The following is a 21720-nucleotide window of genomic DNA, read 5'->3' as shown; positions in this document are numbered from 1 at the left end:
ACACTTCTGCTTCCTCATCACTTACATTTCTCATTATTAGCATATCCACAGGCTTACTGCAGATTGAAGGACAATATATAGGGCATAGGTGTATAGGCTCCAGCAGTAGGCTACCTAGACTGCAATCCCAGTTCTGCATTTATCTAGCCCTGTGACTGGCCAGGGCATACTTACTTATACTTAATTACTTTAAATATTGGTCTCTTCATCTACACGATGAAGGGTAATAACATAAGGCTGTTGTGAACTTTAATGAAGGTAACATATGTACTCTGCCTAGTAAATGGTGCACTGTATATAGATGCAGTAAGGCTAGTAATAGTAGTAATAGCAGTGGTAGCACGAATAGCTTGGGAGTCCCAGTGAAGAGAGAGAAGTCCTCACTGCATAGCAGAATAATGCCTAACAAAACCTCAAGTTCACATATCTTTGATACTAATGGTAATATATAATTACATCATTTGACAACATAAAGCATAGCTGCATGGAGAATCACTGGGAATTTGTTCATATTTTTGCATTATAATAATGATATCGAAGTACAAAGATGTGGGGGAACTGAGGAATTTCATAGGTCTGTTACAATATAAGAACATGAAGGTCTCCATGTGTCTGCAAAGGCTTTAATTCCTAAGGAGCAAGGAAGTATACTGTAGATTTAAAAAGAAGAGAAGCGTATAGGAGACATTTATTCAAAAGTATCTGCTAGGGTCTTGTTATGCTATGTTGAGGTTACATTTCAGACTTCAGACTGTAAGCAATTTCACTTGTCTTCACAGAGATTAAGCACGTGCTTGCTTGAGTCAGAATGCCTTGGCTTGGATTCTGCCTCTGCCACTTATAAGCTGCTTGATATGGTACAAATTACTCAATGTCTCCGAACTTCATTTTCCACGTTTGTCAAATGGGGATAATATTAGAATCCACTTCATAGAAATGGAATGAAAAGTAAAAGGGGATAACTGAGACATGTTTAGCACAATACCTGCACAGAGTAAGCATTTATAGAACTGTTAGCCAATTTGTTCAAAAAAGTGAACCTTGCTCTCTAAGACAAAAGGCAAGGACATTTCTAGGTAATTAAAAGGGCTTTGTTCTGAAACAATTGCAATCTTGTTTTTATTTTTGGAAGTGACTCTCATCATATTCCATATACTCCAACACCTAAGCTTTCATCCTCACAATCTAAAGAGACAAAGGGCCTTGGAAACAAATCCAAGTATTAGTCAATCTGATTTAGAATGGACTCTTTTCCCCCCTCAAAACAATAGGAAAAATATTCAAAAACATCAGTAAGTAAGAAAAATAAAAACAAAATAATGAACCAAAAAGTGCCCATCAGAAAATAGGAAGTCAGGGCTATTCTAAAGTTAAGATGACGGCAGGTTGAAGCAGAGGCCCTTACTCTCCCGGTCCCATGCTGCTATTCTATCAGGATAACTGAACGCTATTTGGCATGTAGCCATCCAGAAGACACAGTACATGCTTAGGCTTCCCTGCACCTAATTAAGACCATCTAACTGGGTTGCAGTCAGGGAGATTGGCGCATCATATGGCAGCTAATGGGACCTTCTTGAAGAGAACACTGGCACAGGGTTTCGCCTCTGCCTTTCTCATCCCTTCTTCCCTCTGGCTGGAATGAGGCCGTGGATGGCAGGTTTCTTGATCTGGCTGGTGACTAAGCTGCTCTTAACATGGGTTTTGTATTGTACATAGCCAAATCTAATTCTAAAGTAAGCAATTAGGAATGTCTAGTGGTCTCTTCCTACATTTGTACTGAAATACAGCAATAAATATAGAATTTAGGCAGCTCTGGGACTAGGAAAGTACTCATTGAATCCATTACCCTTGGAAATGTGTACATGGTCACACAGTCTCAAGAAGCCTGACTAGCCAGGGTGCAGACAGCAGACAGCAGTCATGATTAGGAGGGTAAGTTATAGGTGTGTTTTTTCTTTTTTTTTGGGGGGGGGGGGTGTCAGTATGAAAAGCATTTCCATAAAAATAGCAAGTAACACATGTGGATTTTTCCTTTCCTTTACACTTTCCTGGGTTTTCCAAAAATTGTCAATGAGCATGTGCTACTTTTGTTCCAACAACAACAAAAATCTATTTAAATGCACAAATTAAAATGATGAAGAGGGGATGTGGGTAGGGGAATGGGTGAAAAAGATAAAGGGTATTAAGAGTGCATTTATCCTGATGAGACTGAGAAATGTTTAGAATTGCTGAATCATTATATCGTACACCCAAAATGAATATAACATGTATGTTATATACATGTATAACATATATGTTCATGATGTCCAATTAAAAAATGATACAAAAGTTTTAACAGTTTATTCACACTTCACCTGGAGTGTTTTTGCGCTTGATCTCTACCTCTCACCTCTAATGGTCTGAACCTGGCCTAGTATTGAAATTACATTTAAATAATCAGCTTTTCAATATCTTTTTTTGGGGGAGGTGATTGCTCTTTCCCTAAATCCCAATGTCATTTCTGGCAACATGTAATACATCACTTTTTACATTTTACTGTTGCCACTAATACACACATCTCGTATCTCCAGAATATTATGAGGTTATCTGGAGCATATATAATTCTTCTTTGTCTTCATACTTACCTATTCATTTGTTCATTCATGTGTTCACTCAACTGACAACAGATTATTAAATATTTCTCTATGATACATAAGATATTATACAAGCAACAAGGATATATGAGGGAAAAAATAAATCTTGTTCTGCATGTTCAAAAAATGATAAAACTATGGATAAGAGAAGACAGTGCGACAAACAGGTAAATTTAATACAATGTGATCAGTTCTAGGGGAGAGGACTGTATACAATGATAAAGTGACAGAACATTTAATTCTACTTGAAGAGAATCAGGCCCCCACAGAAGGAGTGACTCCTGGATTCATTCTTTACGAAGACTCACAGGCATCTTCAGGCATGTGAGTGGATGGACGTTGCGGGAAGAGGAGGGCCAAAGAACTACACGTCCCCCCAGATTGTGAAAATAGATTACAAGAAGCACAGTTCTGCTTTGTGTGGTTAAAAGCACAGGTGTGAGGGGAGTTTTGAGAGGGAGTTCTGAGAAGGAGCTTCAAATGCCCCATTCCCCCCACTGCTTCTACCACAGTGTTGACTGAATAAACGTTTGTTCCCTATTACAGCCGTAGGTATGGTCCAGCAGGTGCTATGATGCTACACTGGTTGACCTGACCACGACTTATAGACATTTAGGGGACAGAAAGCCTGGCTATGTTACAGAACTGTAATGTGCTGCCTCAATCTCCTCATTTCCACAGACAAGGAGGCTGAACTAATGTTTTAAGCGATTATAATGTGACTTTCAGAAACGAAGGTTATCATTAAATGTCTAGGTTATCGCTATTTTCTTAGTCGGTGTTAAAAAACTTGACTAAATACAGCAAGCGTGGTTATCCCAATGGTATATTCTCATCGTCCATAAGGAACAAGTCACTCAAACTGGGTTTCCTTAGCATAAAGTTATTTATTTCACTGATCAATTTGAAATAAGTGAACAGTGTATTACATGATCATGAGAGGGGAGGTTATACGCTGGATTTAGAACAATAAAATTGAATACCATAAATATTTATTGATCACAATAAATAGTATACTATTTTCTTTCCTTAGAAAATACAAAGAAATATTAATACCCCATATTGTTAGATTTGTTCACAAAGATGTATAAGCATATCTCTAAAGGCTTTTTGCAAACTGTAAACTGTTTTGCAAACTGTAAAGCACTATAATAACATGATTGGCTTTTCAAGAGTGTAGCTTGAGGAATTAAATTATTGCATTCAACAGAAAAGGAAATCACATTCCAAATGGCAACTAGCATTATTTTTCTCCTTTCGGGAATTTTCTAGCTTCTATTTTAAGCACTGTTTTAATAAGTGCCAAGTATTTATAATAGAATTTTTTTCTTTTTTAAGGAAGAGGTACTACTGTGTTTTCTGAAACTTTGTTTTGATCTGTTGCATTCTAAGTAAACTCCACTGAGCAAAGGACAAGGAGCAAAACTGGCATCAACACACAGAAATCAGGATCTAAAAAGAAAAGAAGTTCATTTCATACCTTCAATAGGTTTTGGTACAAAATGTGATGAGGGCTTGGTTTTCTTCACTCTGTTTCCCTTCATAATTTGACCTTCTTTATTGAGTCCCAGAAACCATGCTCGGCCTGATTCTTGCTGACGGTACAGTGTGGAAGAATAAATCACATAGTAGTTTTCAAATACAGATTCCTTGAATTTGCATTCTGGAGTGAAAACATCCTGTAGAAGAAAAGAAGATACAAAAGACAGAAAGGTTTTAAAAGTAAACTTGCAAATTTTTAAATGCAATGAACTTGAAATATAGGTCCTGTATTAAGAACAAACCAAAGGCAATTGCACATAATTTCTAGTGGCACTCAGTTACAAAGATTCATCATACAAAATCAAGAAGCAAGATTTCCCTTATGAACAACCTTTACTTCACAGAACACAGCCACAGGCTCGAATCACTCATTGGACTAACATCATTCAAGGCTGTGCCCAGGTTTGGTCCGAGTAAAATATTTTGTAAATTTAAGAGATTGACTACTGCACATTTTAGAGGCCCTTATCATGTAAAAATGTATCCCTGGGAACCAAAATCAAATACAACCGCACAGGGCACGTGGGTGGCTCAGTGGGTTAAAGCCTCGGCCTTCAGCTCAGGTCATGATCCCAGGGTCCTGGTATCAAGCCCCGCATCAGGCTCTGTGCTCGGCAGGGAGCCTGCTTCCCCCTCTCTCTCTGCCTGTCTCTCTGTCTACTTGTAATCTCTGTCTGTCAAATAAATAAATAAAAATTTAAAAAGAATACAACCACACACGGGCTCACAGACGTTTCTGAAGGAACTACCTTATATGTACAAAAATCTATTATGCAGTCAAAATTTGTTCCATAAAATCACAGGTGTATTACCCTTTTGCTTAATGTCAGTAACTTTTCATTTAGTCTCTTTGTAACATTTTTTAAACTTGATAATCAAAATTCAGGCAACATACCCAGGGATAACTGTAGAAAAAATATTACTACTACATTGTGTGATCTTCAATAAAACACAGAACAAGAGTTTTAATTCAAGGGGCGCCTGGGTGGCACAGTGGGTTAAAGCCTCTGCCTTCGGCTCAGGTCATGATCTCAGGGTCCTGGGATCGAGCCCCGCATTGGGCTCCCTGCGGGCAGGGAGCCTGCCTCCCCCTCTCTGCCTGCCTCTCTGCCTACTTGTGATCTCTGTCTGTCAAATAAATAAATAAAATCTTTAAAAAAAAGTTTTAATTGAAGAAGGAACCTTAAAAATCCTCTACTTCCACCTCACCATTGGATAAGTAAGACAACTAAATGGTTATCTGATGAATTCAAAGTTACACACACACACACACACACAAACACTGCTGCATCAATGCCAGAGCTCACACTTCATGCTTCACAATCACTGCCTCTCAAGATCACCTCTTCTGCCTGAGTCGTTTAGTGACTTACAATGAGATTTGATAATAAATACAATGAAATCAAATCCTAACATGTCAAATGGACAAAATATATTTCACATAATGAAGAAATTCCTTCCCTTCTAAGATAGGCAGAAGAAAAACAAATGTGATAGCATCATCTTCAACTACTTGGAAATAAGAATCCTATAAGAGAAACACGTTCACAATCGTCACTGCTGTCTTTGCCATGTACTTGAAAAATCTCTCTGTGGTAACCGTTGCAGTGTAAGGGCCCAGTGGTTTAATGCAGTTACACCCGCAGTTAAGTTACTGAAGAATATGCCGGACTAACGCTGGGTTAAAACATGTCCTGCTAGGTGATAGAGACTAGTCCCCTGGATTTATCTGCAGACAGCTACAGTGTGGCCTTGATGGATGTTGGTGAAGGCTGTCAGTGATAAAAAGACACTGCTTAAGAGACTCCCTTGATTTTTTTTTTTAATTATTTAACAGACAAAGATCACAAGTAGGCAGAGAGGTAGGCAGAGAGGAGGAAGCAGGCTCCCTGCTGAGCAGAGAGTCCGATGCAGGACTTGATTCCAGGACCCTGGGATCATGACCTGAGCCGAAGGCAGAGGCTTTAACCCACTGAGCCACCAGGTGCCCCAGGACTTTTGTAACTTTTTATAACTTTTAGGACAAAGTTTAATCATTGCCACGTAGAGGAAACAAAGTGATTCAATTCAATTTATAGGATAATTTGAAGCTCTGGTTTTCTTCCAGGTCTGGGTTAAAAGACAGAAAATGCTAAAATTTACTATAGATTTTACTAGCTATATTGTTTTACTATTTATTTACTAGTATATAACTAGTAAATATATATATATATTTACTAGTTAGTAATATATTAAATATATATTTTAAAAAAAACTAATCAAAATAATTTCACAGCTTTTGTTTCTAGGTCTAGCTCAGTATTAGTCAGCCCTAGATACTAAGGAACTCTTGAAAGTTCCATGAATAAATGAAACATAAGAAAAGAAATATATGGGACACAGAATTGTGCACAGATCTCATGATATATTGACACAACTTATTTATTTAGAAGTATACTTCACAGACATGAAAACTTAGAGGCAGATTCAGATCTGCTTAGTGATGGCTCAATTTGGTGATTTTATTTAACAGAGTAACTGAAGACAGCTCCTGGGGGTCTCAGTCCCTAAAGTGCCAGACTCTTGATTTGGGCTCAGGTGATGATCTCCGGTGGTGAGACGGAGCCCCACATCTAGCTCCAGCTTGGAGCCTGCTTCAGAGTCTCTCCATCTAGTCCCTCTACATGCATGTGCATGCCTGCACCTTTTCTCGTTCTCTTTCTCTGAAACCAAACAAAAACAAAGTAATTAAAGCCCATGATACTGACATAACTTCTCTGAGAGTCATAGGAAGTTACAGGGAAATCCAGGCATTGGGCTAGCCCATGAGATCCTGGCTGCTGGTTCAATACTTTTTGCAATGGCACACATTGATTTCTACTGCATAACCAAGCCTGCATTTCATGCCAAGCTTCCAGTTTGAGGCTAGCCGTCATAAAATCCATATCGACCAAAGATAATTACTACACCGTCTTCTATATATAAGAAAAATAACACTTCTGTTTAGTAAATAATAAACTCAAGGTTTCTTGAGTTTATTATCTACTAAATAAAAGTGTTATTTCTGTTATGATAATAATGAATTTTTATTTTGATAACAATGAACAACGTTCACAATTGTTTAGAATCTGCTCTTGAAACAGCAAAAATGCAGGATATAAGGCAGGGACATGAGCCAGGAATAGCATTAGGCAGGGATTGGGTCTCGAACTTCTGAGCTGGCAAGGTGGATCCCAGACAGAGCAGCCAGGTCCTAGTTGGAAATGAAAAGTCAAGTGAAGTATCCCATTTAACATCATTCCACAGGGATTATGCAGAGTCAGAATTCAGAAATGAGTCAACTAACACCTGGGCAGGGCAGAACATTTCAAGTGGAAAAAATGTCAGAGGCTAAGTGCACAGACAACCTTCTAGAAATGGTGAAAAAAGCTTATGAACACTGAGCAAACCTGGATAATCATTCTAAGTGGAACCTTTATACTACTTACATAGTTTCAATATAAATATGAAGGTTGATATCAAAGAATTTACAATATAGTTGCTATTGTCTCTCTTTTTGTGTAATGAGAAATAAAATGTCCTAGACTTAGAATAAGAAAATCAGTTTTGCTTCTGGATCCATACCTAGTAGCCATGGGACCTTAAGTGAGTGATTAAACTTTGAATTTCACATTTGCATCTATAAATTGAGTTATTTTAAGGAAAGTAAAATGAAGAACATGGAAGCATGCTGTAAATTTTCAGAATTTACAAAACTCCAACTAATTATTCTACCTAAGCTTTCACTTATAGCAAGAAAAATGCAATCAATCATGTACTAGAAATTAAATCTGTTTTTATCATAGAAGTTTCTATCTGTTCCAGCATGAAGAGCCCTATGCTCTAAGTTTCATCCTACATAGATTGTTCCCACTATCAGTAAAACAAATTACACAGACACACATACCTTAAAAAAAAAAAAAAGAATTAAAGCTTTCGTGAAACATCTGGATAATCACATATATTCAGAAGAGGCTCTGAGGTTAAAAAAAATTGTGTTCAGAATGACAATAAATCTAGTGTGTAATGGAGACAAGCAGGCTTGGAGCCAAAGGTGATAAAATCCTAGACTACCTTAATCCAGTGCATATAATGAAAGCTTAAGCGTAAATAACAAGTGGAATCAGGAGGATTTTTTCTATTTTTGAAAGATTAACCAGTAGCCATATTGCACCTCATGAATTGTGTTTATATTATGCCAAGCAATCAGTTCATTGAGGTACAGAGCAACACTTGTAGAAATATTTGTTGATGAAACAAACATCTCCACATACACATCATATACGTAGGTTTGTAAAATACTGCTTACTCTTCACACTTATTACTCCAGAAACTTTCCAAATCTTAAAAAAAAAAAGTGAAAAATAAGTCTTTCCAAATGTTAAGTTTATGCAGCTTGAGTTGACCTGAATTTCAGTGGAATATGAACACGACCTTCAATAGGGTTCTGAAATTACTTTTGAGAACTCACTTTCTTTAGCAGCATTTTTAATGAAAAAAATTTTTTTTGGTCTAGCATTGTACAAGTCATTATGTGACCAGTTCTTTTTCACGTTCCAAATACCTTCTCGACCTGCCTTGTCCTAGGAAGGTAACAACACCCACCCATTTCCATCCAGATGACAAGGAAAATTGGAATATCTCTTAAGCCCAGGGCAAGCACTTAGGATCCCTTCCAGTCTCATCCCATTTCCTCTGATTCTTATCTACTTTCTGTACGGTTCCTCCCTCTGATCCCCAACCTCAGAGTTCCATACTCTACTTTGATCTCTCTCCCCTATGCAGTTTCTTCCTTACTCTTCTCTCTGCATTGATACCCTGCACAGGTTCTGGTTTCTCCCCTCCAGTCTTGTGTCTGCCATTATCCAGAATGAGACCCTTCCTCCCCAGCTGCCTGTAACTATTTTAGCCTTGGCCCTTCCCACCTCCATCTGAATGGCATTCTCCTATAAACAGAAATACCATGAGGAATAAGGAGACATTTAGGGTATTTGATGGTTAAAATGTTACATTTTTTTCTTGGTTGACTATCACTGCCAATAATGTGTTTATCACCTACGAGTTCTTTGACATGCCCACACTTCCCAACACCAAATTCTAATTTGCTTAGGTTTCTCTATCCAAGAGAACATGACAAATGCTCTTCTCAGCCATTATAGGTAATTGTGAACTTTTCCTCATTTAACTTCTCATAGTATTGGTTTTGGTGTTTTGTTTTGTTTTGTTGCAGTATTTAATTCACTCTGCTTCTCGTATCATGTTTTTTCTTGTTCCTCTCCTAGACATTCTGAGCTGTGCTCACAAAACCACGTTACTCCTCACTGTTTATTAGGAAGTCCAGCATATTCAGCATTCAATTTATTCTTGTTGAATTAAATCAAAATATTCTAAGTCAAGGAAACAGCAAAGACTGTGTAAGAAGACAGAACTGAATGGCAGTATTGACTCTTTCTTAAGTTGTGTGGTCTTGGACACACCATTTAATTTTGATAAATCTGTGTTCTTTCATCTGTAAAGTGAGATAATAATTCTCACATTAAAAAATTGGTAAAGATACTTAGTCTGCCCTTCTAGTAAATTTCAAGTATATAACAAAATATTGATGACTTCGGTCACATTCTTGTGCATTAGCTCTCCAAACCTCTTCATCTTAACTAACTAAAATTTTATATCCCTTGACCAATATCCCATCTCCCGGTAACCACGATTATACTCTCTGCTTCTCCAAGTTTAACTACTCAAAATTCCACACACAAGTAAGATTAAGCAGGGTTTGCCTTTTGCATTCCGTTTATTTCTTTTAGCTTAATGTCCACCAGGTGCATCTATGATATTGCAAATGGTAAGATTTTCTTCTTTTTAAGGCTGAATAGTATCTCGCTGTATATTTATTAATACCATATTTCCTTTAGCCATCAACCACCAACAGAATCTGAGGTTGTTTCCTTATCTTCATTGTTGTGAAAAATGCTAAAATGAAGATGGGACTGTAGCTATGTCTTCAAGATCCTGATTTCATTTCCTTGGGATTTATTCCCAAGTGGGACTGATTGCTAGACCATAAGGTGGTGCTGGCACCCTCACTGCCCCGCCCCCATAAAAAGAAGGAAGAAAAAAAGAAAAAGAAAAGAAATGGCAGCTATGTGAAGTGATGTATATGTTCATCAGTTTGTGATAAATATCTCCCAATGTATACATATATCATAACTATTCTTAATTGACAACTATACTTCAAAAAAGCTGGAAATGATCCACCATGGATTGTATTCAAGCATAGCTGAACTGAAAAGATGGAAAATGTCAAGTGTTGACAGGGATGTGGAACAAGTGGGGCTCTTACACATAAATGATAGGAGAATAAATTGGTAAAAGCATTTTGGAAAACTCTTTGGCAGTGTCTGCTTGAAAAAAAAAATCTACTCTTAGTCAAAATAACTTGGTGAAAAAGCTTCATGAAACCAGGATTTTTATTCCTGTATATCTGTAATCTGTTCAAACTGGGAAGATCACTTTCTGTCTTAGGTTCCTTGCTCCCCTAAGTGTAAAAGAGATCACTTTAAGTGATCTTTTTAAGTGTAAAAGAGATCTTTTTTACACTTTAAAAATGTAAAAAAGAGGGGCGACTGGGTGGCTCAGTGGATTAGGCCGCTGCCTTCGATTCAGGTCATGATCTCAGGGTCCTGGGATCGAGCCCCGCATCCGGCTCTCTGCTCCGCAGGGAGCCTGCTTCCTCCTCTCTCTCTGCCTGCTTCTCTGCCTACTTGTGATCTCTCTCTCTGTCAAATAAATAAATAAAATCTTTAAAAAAAATGTAAAAAAGATCACTTTCTGTCTTAGGTTCCTTATTCCCCTAAGTGTAAAAGAGACTTTGTTAAACTAGGTAATCCAATTCTATTCCTGGATTTATATATATATAAAACCTATTTCTCTCTCCCTCTCTCCCCCGCCTCTCTCTCTCTCTCTCTCTCCTAAAAGACACATACAAGAATGGTCATAACAACACTATTTATAATGGCCCACAAGTGGAAACAACCCAAATGACCATCAATAGTAGAACAGATATGCAGTATACTCAGAAAATCATAAAATACTATAAACAGTGAGAATAAATACAATACAACTGTAAGCAGTAATATGGATGATTCTCACCAACATAATGTGGAACAAAAGAAGCAAGCAAACAAACAAAAATAACTACTACACACTGTATGATTCCATTTATATAAAGGTGAAAAGTGGGTAAAACTAATCTATTGTGGTAGAATTCAGGAGAGTGTTCAGTGAGGGTAGTTGTTTGAACGAAGCAAGGGGAGGGACTCTGGGGTGCTGGTAATGATCTATTTCTCGATCTTGGGAGCTGCTTATATGTGTGTGTACACTGCATGAAAATTAATTGACTCTATTATGATTTGCACACTTTTTAATGTATGTTACTTGTTAATAAAAAACCCCACAGAAGGGTCAAAAAAAAGTGGCAAAGATTAAGTAAAATGACAGATATTATTTCCCTCAAACCTTTGTCCTTCTTACAAAATCAAGTTTTTTTTTCCCCACAGAATTACCTAGCATATTGTATGTACATGGCAATTTTATAGCATTAACAATCACTCATTCATAAGCTGGGGACAAATTTTGTTCAAGATGAAAACATTACACTTTTGAATCAAATGAATTTATTCAAGAAAAAATGTTTTCCCTCCAACTCACTTACTCTAATTCTCATTTTTTATAGGTCATTATATAATCCACATACTTGCGTGTTTTATTTAAATAGTGCTTGTAAAACTGCCTAAGTCAAAACTTACCATTTGCAAGTTCCTATAATAATAAAAATGATAATAATAATAAACCATAAAATGAACAGACTAGAAAAGAGAATTACCCACAACATACGAAGAAACGCACAATAAATATTTTCTGTAAAATCACTTTCATTCTCTAAATTTCTGGTTTACTATGAACTAACAATTTTCCAAATTGTCAAACCAACCTTTGGCAAATCAGTTAACCTCTCGGAACGACAACTTCCTCTACTGTAAACTGAAGATATGTTGACTACAGATTCATGAAACTATAATGATCAAATTATGCAACACATGTACAAGCTCTTTGATACCAATAAAGACCTATACAATTATTTTAAAGTACTTATTTCACATAAAAGACTTTGACTTCAGAACGATAAAATCTCTAGACTTTGGAGTGACATCACTCACAAACACTTTTGCTCCTCCTAGCTTTACTTGCAAAATACTCAACTAGGAAGACATGACTTGTATAATACTGTATACTTAATATAATTAAATGGTAGTCTAATTCTTTGCAGATCTCCATTCCCTGCTTAACGCTCTAGCTACTATACTCCATGGGATGAATGTGCAATGGAGGAGTGAACACTCACTGCACTGCAGCCACTAGTCTCCTTGCTATTTCTCAAAAACAAGCATAACTCATTTCAAGTCTCTCTCAGTTGAGATCCTCAGTTCTTGAAGACGTCTTCATGCTCAAACGGTTTGCTCTCATTTCATTCAGGTCACTCTTCAGATCTGACTATCTCAGAGAGCTTCCCTGACTACCTTACGTAATTTAGCACCTCCTCCTCACTTTCTAACCCTTTACCTTGCTTCCCCCCCCCCATAACTTAACACTAGCTGGCATATTACATATGAATTAAGATCTATTAAGGTGAGCAACATGATAGTTCATTTCCCTCATATTCCATGTATTCCACAGTTGTTGGAATTAAAAAAAAATCTAGTCTTAGTCAAAATAATTTGGTGAAAAAGCGTCATGAAACCAAGATTTTTATTCCTGTATATCTGTAATCTGTTCAAATTGGGAAGATCACTTTCTGTCTCAGGTTCCTTGTTCCCCTAAGTGTAAAAGAGACTTTGTTAAATTAGGTAATCCCAAATGTCCCTTTTGATATAAACTTTCCATAGCTTTATCATTCATATTCAATAGCTAAATAATTTCTTGAAATTAAGGAGTCCATTTAAGACACTGTTATTAAAAAAAAAAGTGCTTACCTACCAAAACTTGTGGTAATATATTGTTATTAGGAAAACAAAATAAAAAATGTAATCAGAGGAAATAAATTTTGCTATTATATAAGTATGTATGACTAACGACTCTTTGACTCTTTGAAATTATTGACTTTTCAAACATATGCTAGATACAAAGGGACTTCTCATTTTTATTTCTTTATTTCCAATTAAAAACCAAAATCTTTTTCATGTGCAAAAATCATCTCCCGTTTCCTGTGCTACCTTTTTATTTGGTTGTATATAAGGAAGAAAGAAAAAACTTGATGATTCTTATAACCCAATTTATGTCCAACAACTCCAGAGATAGATAGTTCCTTGGGTTATAAGCTCTGAATATTTGGATGTAAAGCTTCTGGTCTGCTAACTTTTTTTTTTTTTTTTTTTTTTGCCAGATTTTTTTTTTCCATTTTATTTATTTTTTCAGCGTAACAGTATTCATTCTTTTTGCACAACACCCAGTGCTCCATGCAAAACGTGCCCTCCCCATTACCCACCACCTGTTCCCCCAACCTCCCACCCCTGACCCTTCAAAACCCTCAGGTTGTTTTTCAGAGTCCATAGTCTCTTATGGTTCGCCTCCCCTCCCCAATGTCCATAGCCCGCTCCCCCTCTCCCAATCCCACCTCCCCCCAGCAACCCCCAGTTTGTTTTGTGAGATTAAGAGTCATTTATGGTTTGTCTCCCTCCCAATCCCATCTTGTTTCATTTATTCTTCTCCTATCCCCCTACCCCCCCCCCATGTTGCTTCTCCAGGTCCTCATATCAGGGAGATCATATGAGAGTTGTCTTTCTCCGATTGACTTATTTCACTAAGCATGATACGCTCTAGTTCCATCCACGTCGTTGCAAATGGCAAGATTTCATTTCTTTTGATGGCTGCATAGTATTCCATTGTGTATATATACCACATCTTCTTTATCCATTCATCTGTTGATGGACATCTAGGTTCTTTCCATAGTCTGTCTATGGTCTGCTAACTTTTTAATGGCTTTTAGATGTACAGAATTTGAAAATCCTTGGTATATTAGCAGTGGTTCTGTCAACTATGTTGTCAGACATAATGATATTGAGTCAAGCAAGAGAACTTTTGTTTTCCATCCTGACAAGAGGCAAAAAAAAAAATGCTAAAACACATTATCTCAAATGAAACACTTTTTTAAAAAATATTTTATTTATTTGACAGAGAGAAATCACAACTAGGCAGAGAGGCAGGCAGAGAGAGAGGAGGAAGCAGGCTCCCTGCGGAGCAGAGAGCCAGATGGGGGGCTCGATCCCAGGACCCTGAGATCATGACCTGAGCCGAAGGCAGAGGCTTTAACCCACTGAGCCACCCAGGTGCCCTGAAACACTTTTTTTTTTAAAAAACGAGTTGCTTTGACTAGAACAAATCTAATTTTATAACCTAAAAAAACCTCAGCAGATATAGAATCTTTATCTATATACTTTTGAGATAATTTTTACTAGAAAACTACTGAGCTAATTTCTCTATAAATGAAGCTTCTTTGTTAACACATTCCTTGCAATATCTTATAAGACAATAAGGTAAATTTAAATCATCATAAAATAATGAAAATTATGGTATATTGGAAACAATTTTGGAGGCTGACAGACATTAAAGATTCAAATCCCCAATTTTTTTTAACTTGGACAAGTTATTTAATTTCTCTGAAGCTCAGTTTTATTATCTGTAAGTTAATACTAATAATACCTTCACTATATGGTGGAATCATTAAGAGACAATAAAGGTGTGCCTAATGTTGTACTTGGCATATCACTCACTCTATTTACTTCCAGTTACACTTTTTAGATTATCTCTGATATCACAAATGAGAGGGGTTATTAGCCTGAGCAGTAGATTGAGAAAAGTCACTCTACTTGTAGAATTCAAAAAATGTGTTTTCCCTGTAAGAGGCTAATCAAGGCAATGCTGCTTGAGGCTCAATTTGGCCATTATTTACAGAGTAACCAGATGAATCTATTTCTCTTTTTCTGATAGAAAACGTTTTTATCAATCTGAGATAAATGATAGGATTTTCAGGTTTTTAACACCTCCTAATGAGACATAATGCCACATAATCCTTTGACTTAGCCTCTAGCCCAAAGCTAACAAGTATAGAAGTGAGGTAGGAATGGGAAACGGGAGAAGACCAGTGGGTAAGAAAATATATCGTATTATAGTTAACTGTTATCAAAATTATTTCCAGAATTCTGACTATTCTAGAGAAAGGGAGCAGATATTGAGGGAACAGTGTGATTCTCTATCAAAAACGCAACTGTTTCTTGTGAAGTGCATGTACACGGTATGTAACTATGAGTCTGCACATCAAGGCAAGTACATTGACTACCTTTAGCGCATTCATGAAAGATGAAGAGTGCCTCCGGTGCCTCAGCCTCTGTTTTCCCTTCTGCGTGTAAAGATGGAAGTAGGGATATTTTCACCCAAATTACCATATTTCAATGTAACCATTGTTATACCTTTTGGGAAGTCATTTTGAATACTCTAAAGGGCCCTAGAAATTACCAAGTAAGGTTGGCAAAATATATTTACATGAAATTTTCCAATTTTTATTTATTTCTTAAAGATTTAAAAAATCTTTATGGAGAAAAGATTGGAGCGTGGCAGAGGGAGAGGGAGAAGCAGGCTCCCTGCTGAGCAGAGAGCTAGATCCTAGAACCCTGGGATTGTGACCTGAGCCAAAGGCAGATGTTTAACCAACTAAGCCAGCCAGGGCCCCCAATTTTTTAATTTTTATAACTCCACGTGTCAACTTCCATAAAGTCTGAATAACCAGTCAAACTGAACTTCCTGATGTAATAAACACTGGACAAAATATGAGGCCACAGTTTCCAGGCACGTGTCAACTGAAATTGCTGGGCTTTGATCTTTGAGAGAAAGAAAATATATGAGGTAAGTACTATACTGATCCTGGCTTTCTGCAAGGGGTACTTTCCAACCCTGGAATGGAGAGGTAAAGCTAAAGTGTAGCACTGGTTATTTTGAACTGTGGAGGCAGAAATTGGAATTTAGGACTGCTAAAGGAAATTCAATTTGTAGATCAAGGTGCCAGAGAAAAGAAACCTGATGGAATGAAGGTCAGGAGATTATATGGAAATTTCCTGAGGATCTTGGGCTTATGGATGGACTAACATGCTGAGGATAAGACTCCCCAAGGTCCAGCTTAGAGAAGCTACTACAGAACTGAGAGCTCAACAGAGATACAAGAGGTTGTGCAAGGCTGGTATATGCTGAACTTCTAGACAAGCCAGAAACAATAGACCTTGATAATTCACATTCACTGGAGACCTTAGAATGGCCAAGGTTTAGAGTTAATGATCACACTCTTAATAAGGTCCCCTCACCCCCTGGATTAAAGACAGAAGCAAAGTAATCAAGACTTAACACACACACACACACACACACACACGCACACACATGCACGCACAAACATACCCTAAAAAGATCAAGGAGATCTACTAGTTATTTATCTAAACACCAGGAAATAAACAAATAATCTCTATCAAGAGATAATACAATGCACTCTACAATATATCATACAAATGTTTAACATACAATACAAAATTTTAAAACATGGTTATAAGCTAGCTATAATACAACTCATAATCAGCCAATTAAGGCACTCAATAAAATCAAACAAACACAAAAAAGGTGACCCAGATGTTCAAATTAATAGACAAGGACTTTAAAATAGCTCCTATAAATGTTATAGGACTTAAAGAAAAAGAACACAATGAGTAAACAAATAAGAAGTATCAGCAGAAAAAAAAATGAAAATGATGGGAAAAAAGAATTTTAGAACTAAAAAAAGTCAAGATTTGAGGGGGAAAAACTATTGGATGTACTTATTTTTTTGTATTGTATTATGTTAGTCACCTTACAGTATATCCCTAGTTTTTGATGCAGTATTCCAAGATTCATTGTTTATATACAACACCCAGTGCTCCATGCAATACGTGCCCTCCTTTACAAACCGGAAACTGGCCAATGAAAGCATCAGTGAACCTAAAGACAAATTAACTGAAATTATCCAAGCTAAAATACACTGATAAATAAAGATTTAACCACACACACACACACACAAACACACACACAGAGTCAGGAACCTGTCGACTATATCAAGCAGTCTAACTTATGTGGAAGAAAAAGAAGTAAAACAAAGCAGAAACAATGAATAATGTTAAAATTTGTCAAATACAGTAAATGTAAAAACCTTACAGATGTAGATCTAAGAAGCTAAGGAAATCCCAAGCAGGATAAATACACCCAAACTATATAACAAACCCTGAAAAATACTTTATACTTTATAACAAACTCCTGAAAAATAAAGATAAAGAAAAAATGTTAATAAAGTACAGAAGGGAAAAGGACACATCATGCACCAGTAAGCAATGGAAAGGACAAGAAAATGGAATGAAGTTGTTAAAATGCTAAAAAAAAAAAAAAATTGAACCAACCCATAATTCCATATCCAGTGCATTTCAGAATTGGTAAGGTAAAGTAAAAATATGTCCAGATAAAATAAGTGAATTCACTTCTAGAAAACTTGTATCATAATAAATGAGAAAGATGTTATTCAGGCTGAAGGGAAATTATGCCAGATGGTAACTAGGTTATATAGGAAGGGATAAATAGCACTGGAAATCATAAACATGTTGACAAATATAAAAGAATATACGTTTTCTTCTTTTGATTAAAAAAACATTGCAGTGGGACACCTGGGTGGCTCAGTGGGTAAAAGCCTCTGCCTTTGGCTCAGGTCATGGTCCTGGGGTCCTGGGATGGAGCCCCGCATCGGGCTCTCTGCTCAGTGGGGAGCCTTCCTCCCCCCCTCTCTCTGCCTGCCTCTCTGTCTACTTGTGATCTCTGTCAAATAAATAAATAAAATCTTTAAAACAAACATTGCACTGAAAGGGTTCTAATGTAAATGTGTGCATATATAGATATATAGGTATATCTATATATACACGTAGAAAGGACAAAGGTTTAATTGAAATATATTGTTTTATAGATCTTATATATTATGCTGTGTCTTAATATTAATTCTAAGTAGACTGTCATAAAGTAAAAACCCCTGTTGTACTCTCCAGAGCAAAAACCATAAATACGATGCAAAAAAAAAGGTAAAAGAAGCCAATACAGGGATTTAAATGGAATATAAAGTACATTACTTAAAAAGAAATATGAAGGAAAAATGAAAATGAAAAAATAAAAATCAGATGAGATAAATAGAAAACAAATAGCAAATGGTAGATTTAAACCCTACCATATCAATTATCACTTCCAACATAAGCAAAATAAACAGTACAATTAAAAGGCAGAGCCTGTAAGACTAAACAAAAATGCAAAATGTAACAATATTCTGTCTGTAAGTGATATCCTTACATTTCATAGAGGTTGAAAGTACAAGTATGGAGAAGATATACACAAGTCAACAATAGACATCAGAAAGTAGATACGCACCAAAGACTAATTATGTACTATACAGTGGCTAACTGAACATAATAATAAAAAAAGAAAGTCGATATGGCTATATTAAAATCAGATGAAGTATACGTCAAGACAAAGAATATTGCCAGAGATAAAAGGGAACATTTCATAGGAATCAGGGGTTAGCACATCAGGACTTAGATATAATAATCTTACTTACATATGTGCCTAGTAATAGTATTTCAAAATATATGAAGCAAAGTGACAGAACTGAAGGAAATGTTAATAATCTTCTCTCAATAATTGTTAGAACATGTGGCAAACTCAGTGAAGCACTATCAAAAACCTGACCTAATTAATATTATAGAGTACTATACTGAACAAAAGCAAAATGAATAATTACATACTAGCCCATATAAAAAGTCAAAAGATGGAGATCTCTAAATGTTCACTGACAACAAAATTAAATTAGAAATTAATAAAACTTAAATATCTTAAAGAGCCTTGAATATTTGGAATTAAACAACAGATTTATACAGAATCCGTGGGGCAAGGAAGAAATCACAGAGCATATTAGAAATAGTTCTAGCTGAATAACTATTATTAGGGAATGCAGATAACTTCTCATATTCTAATGCAAAAACCCATTGACCCACTTTTGGGAATTTGACCTGCAGCTATAAAGGCATGTGTGCAAAACGACTATATTCAAGATTATATTCATGGTAATGATGCTTGTAATATCAAAATACTGGAAACAACCTAAATGTCCTTCAATAGGGGATTAGATAAATACTGGCATGTCCACGCAGTGGAATATTATACAGCACCCAAACACAACAAAGCAGTGCATTATGTATTGCTAATGGAAGACCTCTAAGATGCATTGTTCCACCAAGGCAGCAACCTGTAAGAGTGTGTATATTCATACATACCACCATTTATAGTAAATACACACAATCCAAAATGCATGGGTGCATTTTACATGCTACCATTTGTGTTAAATATGCACAATAATGCACATATGCAGAAGTAAGTATTTGCTTATATTATGTTTAGAAAGTCTCTTGAGGGATTACACCAAGAAGTTGGTGTCGGTGTTTGTCTCCTAGGAAGGGATTTGGGTAGCTGGAGAACAGAGCTGTAAGAAATAGACTTAACTCTGCTCTGTGCATGGATGGTGGCTTCAAACAATAAATTAAATTAAGTGGGAAAAACCGTTGGCCAACTAAAATTAACCTACAAACTAAATAAGGCTTTCAGTCCTCTAATATAGAGTACAGCCACTTTTAAAATGTTTCAAGTACAGTGAAGCAGGCAGGATTCCTATGACGTTGCTGTAAGGTATGGCACACACCACAAAACTTTTTATTAGTCTAGAAGGAATGTCAGATTTAAAAAAAAAAAAAAAGCAAAGAGAATGAATCCTGATATCATGCAGGTACCCAGCAGGTGTGAGTAGATGGAGACCTGCTATTCTATCCCTATTTTAAATTCTGTTTCAAATGTGATAAATCTATTTTGAAATCTATTTCAAATGTGATAAAACTTAGCCTCTGAATTAGAAATGTCCTTACCCAGGCTCACACAACAAACAAAAGCCTCATGACTACAAGGATATACTCTAGGGTCACCTGAACCCAGTTCAAGGAATGGTACACGTCCTGTGAAAAGTTACTGAAGGAAGATCAGCGAAGCCCCCATTAAGTAAACCACCCCAACAGACCAGCTGAGAGGAGGAAAATAAACATGGTCCCTTACCCCATCTTTCATGTGATATTGATTAGAGTGTCAGAATAACCTTGAGCCTTAGGATAGGGACAGACATTAAAAAAAAAAAAAATCATCTTTTTTGGACTTCGTCACTTGTTTCACTTTCCAGCCTTTCCATGATTTGGATCAATCTCAACATTCAGGGACCCCAAATTTCTCCCGCAATACTCTCTAAATTTCAACCAAAGCTGGCATGAACACAGTGGACTTTCCAGACAATGGCAGAAATTACCCGGTGAATATGCAGTGAAGTCCTTTTACTGTGGTAATGTGTCACTCCAGGCATGCTATATAAATATTCCCACTGCCGTTGGGAGAAACCACCCCAGAATTTGCTTGTGTTGCTTACTCACTGGGTTTAAATTACACTTTCATTTTACATCTTCCTGGCAGTGGTTACAAGCCTCAGTGGCTGGAACACTTCTCAGTGAGGAGCTACTGTGACGGTCAATGAATGAGAAATACGGGCTAGGGTCCACTGCGGCGACGCAGCACACACCACAAAACCTTTTATTCGTCTAGAAGGAATGTAAGATTAAAAAAAATAATAAGCAAAAAGAATGAATCCTGGTATCATGCAGGTACCCAGCAGGTGTGAGTAGACGGAGACCTGACATTCTATCCCTGACAGGGCTAGAAACATCTCACAGGTGTGTTCTGCTCAGCCTCAATCAAGCCCACATGTACGGTCTCACCAGTCGCTTTTATTTTGACAGCCTAAAGAGTAATCTGCTAGACAAATAGTTCCGATAGAACTGAAAAGCTAGAGCGGTAGTTTTGTTTGTTTGTTTTGTTTTGTTTTTTATAAACATCTTTGCTGCAATGCACCTTGCTGTGACGCTGGGCCTTCAGAAGGAAAATTCAAAGTAAACACATTCACCCCTAAAGAGCAGTCAGGAGTGAGGGGCGTGGTTCATTTAATGCTTTTCTCTAAAGTCCAAGGTTCCTGAGTCTACTTTACCTCTGTCATGTTCTGAGGGTACTGTAATTCGGACAGAGAGATGATAAGCACACTTGCTTGACTTCACAGAAGATACTAAAAACGAAGGAAGCTCCCAAGTTCTGTCCTTACAATGAACATAGAATCCTTGAAATTTAAAGCTGCAAATATCAAGTCTGACTGTCCATTTTTTTTAAGGATTTTATTTATTTGACAGAGACAGAGAGATCACAAGTAGGCAGAGAGGCAGGCAGAGAGAGAGGGAGAAGCAGACTCCCCGCCGAGCAGAGAGCCGGATGCGGGGCTCGATCCCGGGACCCT

The 21720-nt window shown here is 36.9% G+C and overlaps 1 protein-coding gene across 4 annotated transcripts in view; it reads right to left on the bottom strand.

Annotated features, from left to right (window-relative positions):
- Positions 1 to 21720, bottom strand: part of FGF12 (fibroblast growth factor 12) — a 584189-nt gene that overhangs the window by 14847 nt on the left and 547622 nt on the right. For all 4 annotated transcript variants that reach the window (XM_046003435.1, XM_046003436.1, XM_046003434.1 and 1 more), the window contains one exon: positions 4114 to 4312. In XM_046003435.1, the coding sequence (XP_045859391.1) occupies positions 4114 to 4312 (199 nt within the window). The remainder of the gene's footprint in view (positions 1 to 4113; positions 4313 to 21720) is intronic.

This window comes from Meles meles, chromosome 4 (assembly GCF_922984935.1).
Source record: "Meles meles chromosome 4, mMelMel3.1 paternal haplotype, whole genome shotgun sequence".
In the NCBI taxonomy this organism is placed as follows: domain Eukaryota; kingdom Metazoa; phylum Chordata; class Mammalia; order Carnivora; family Mustelidae; genus Meles; species Meles meles.
Note: the sequence above shows the minus strand (reverse complement) of the source record. Positions and strands in the feature narration are given on the sequence as shown.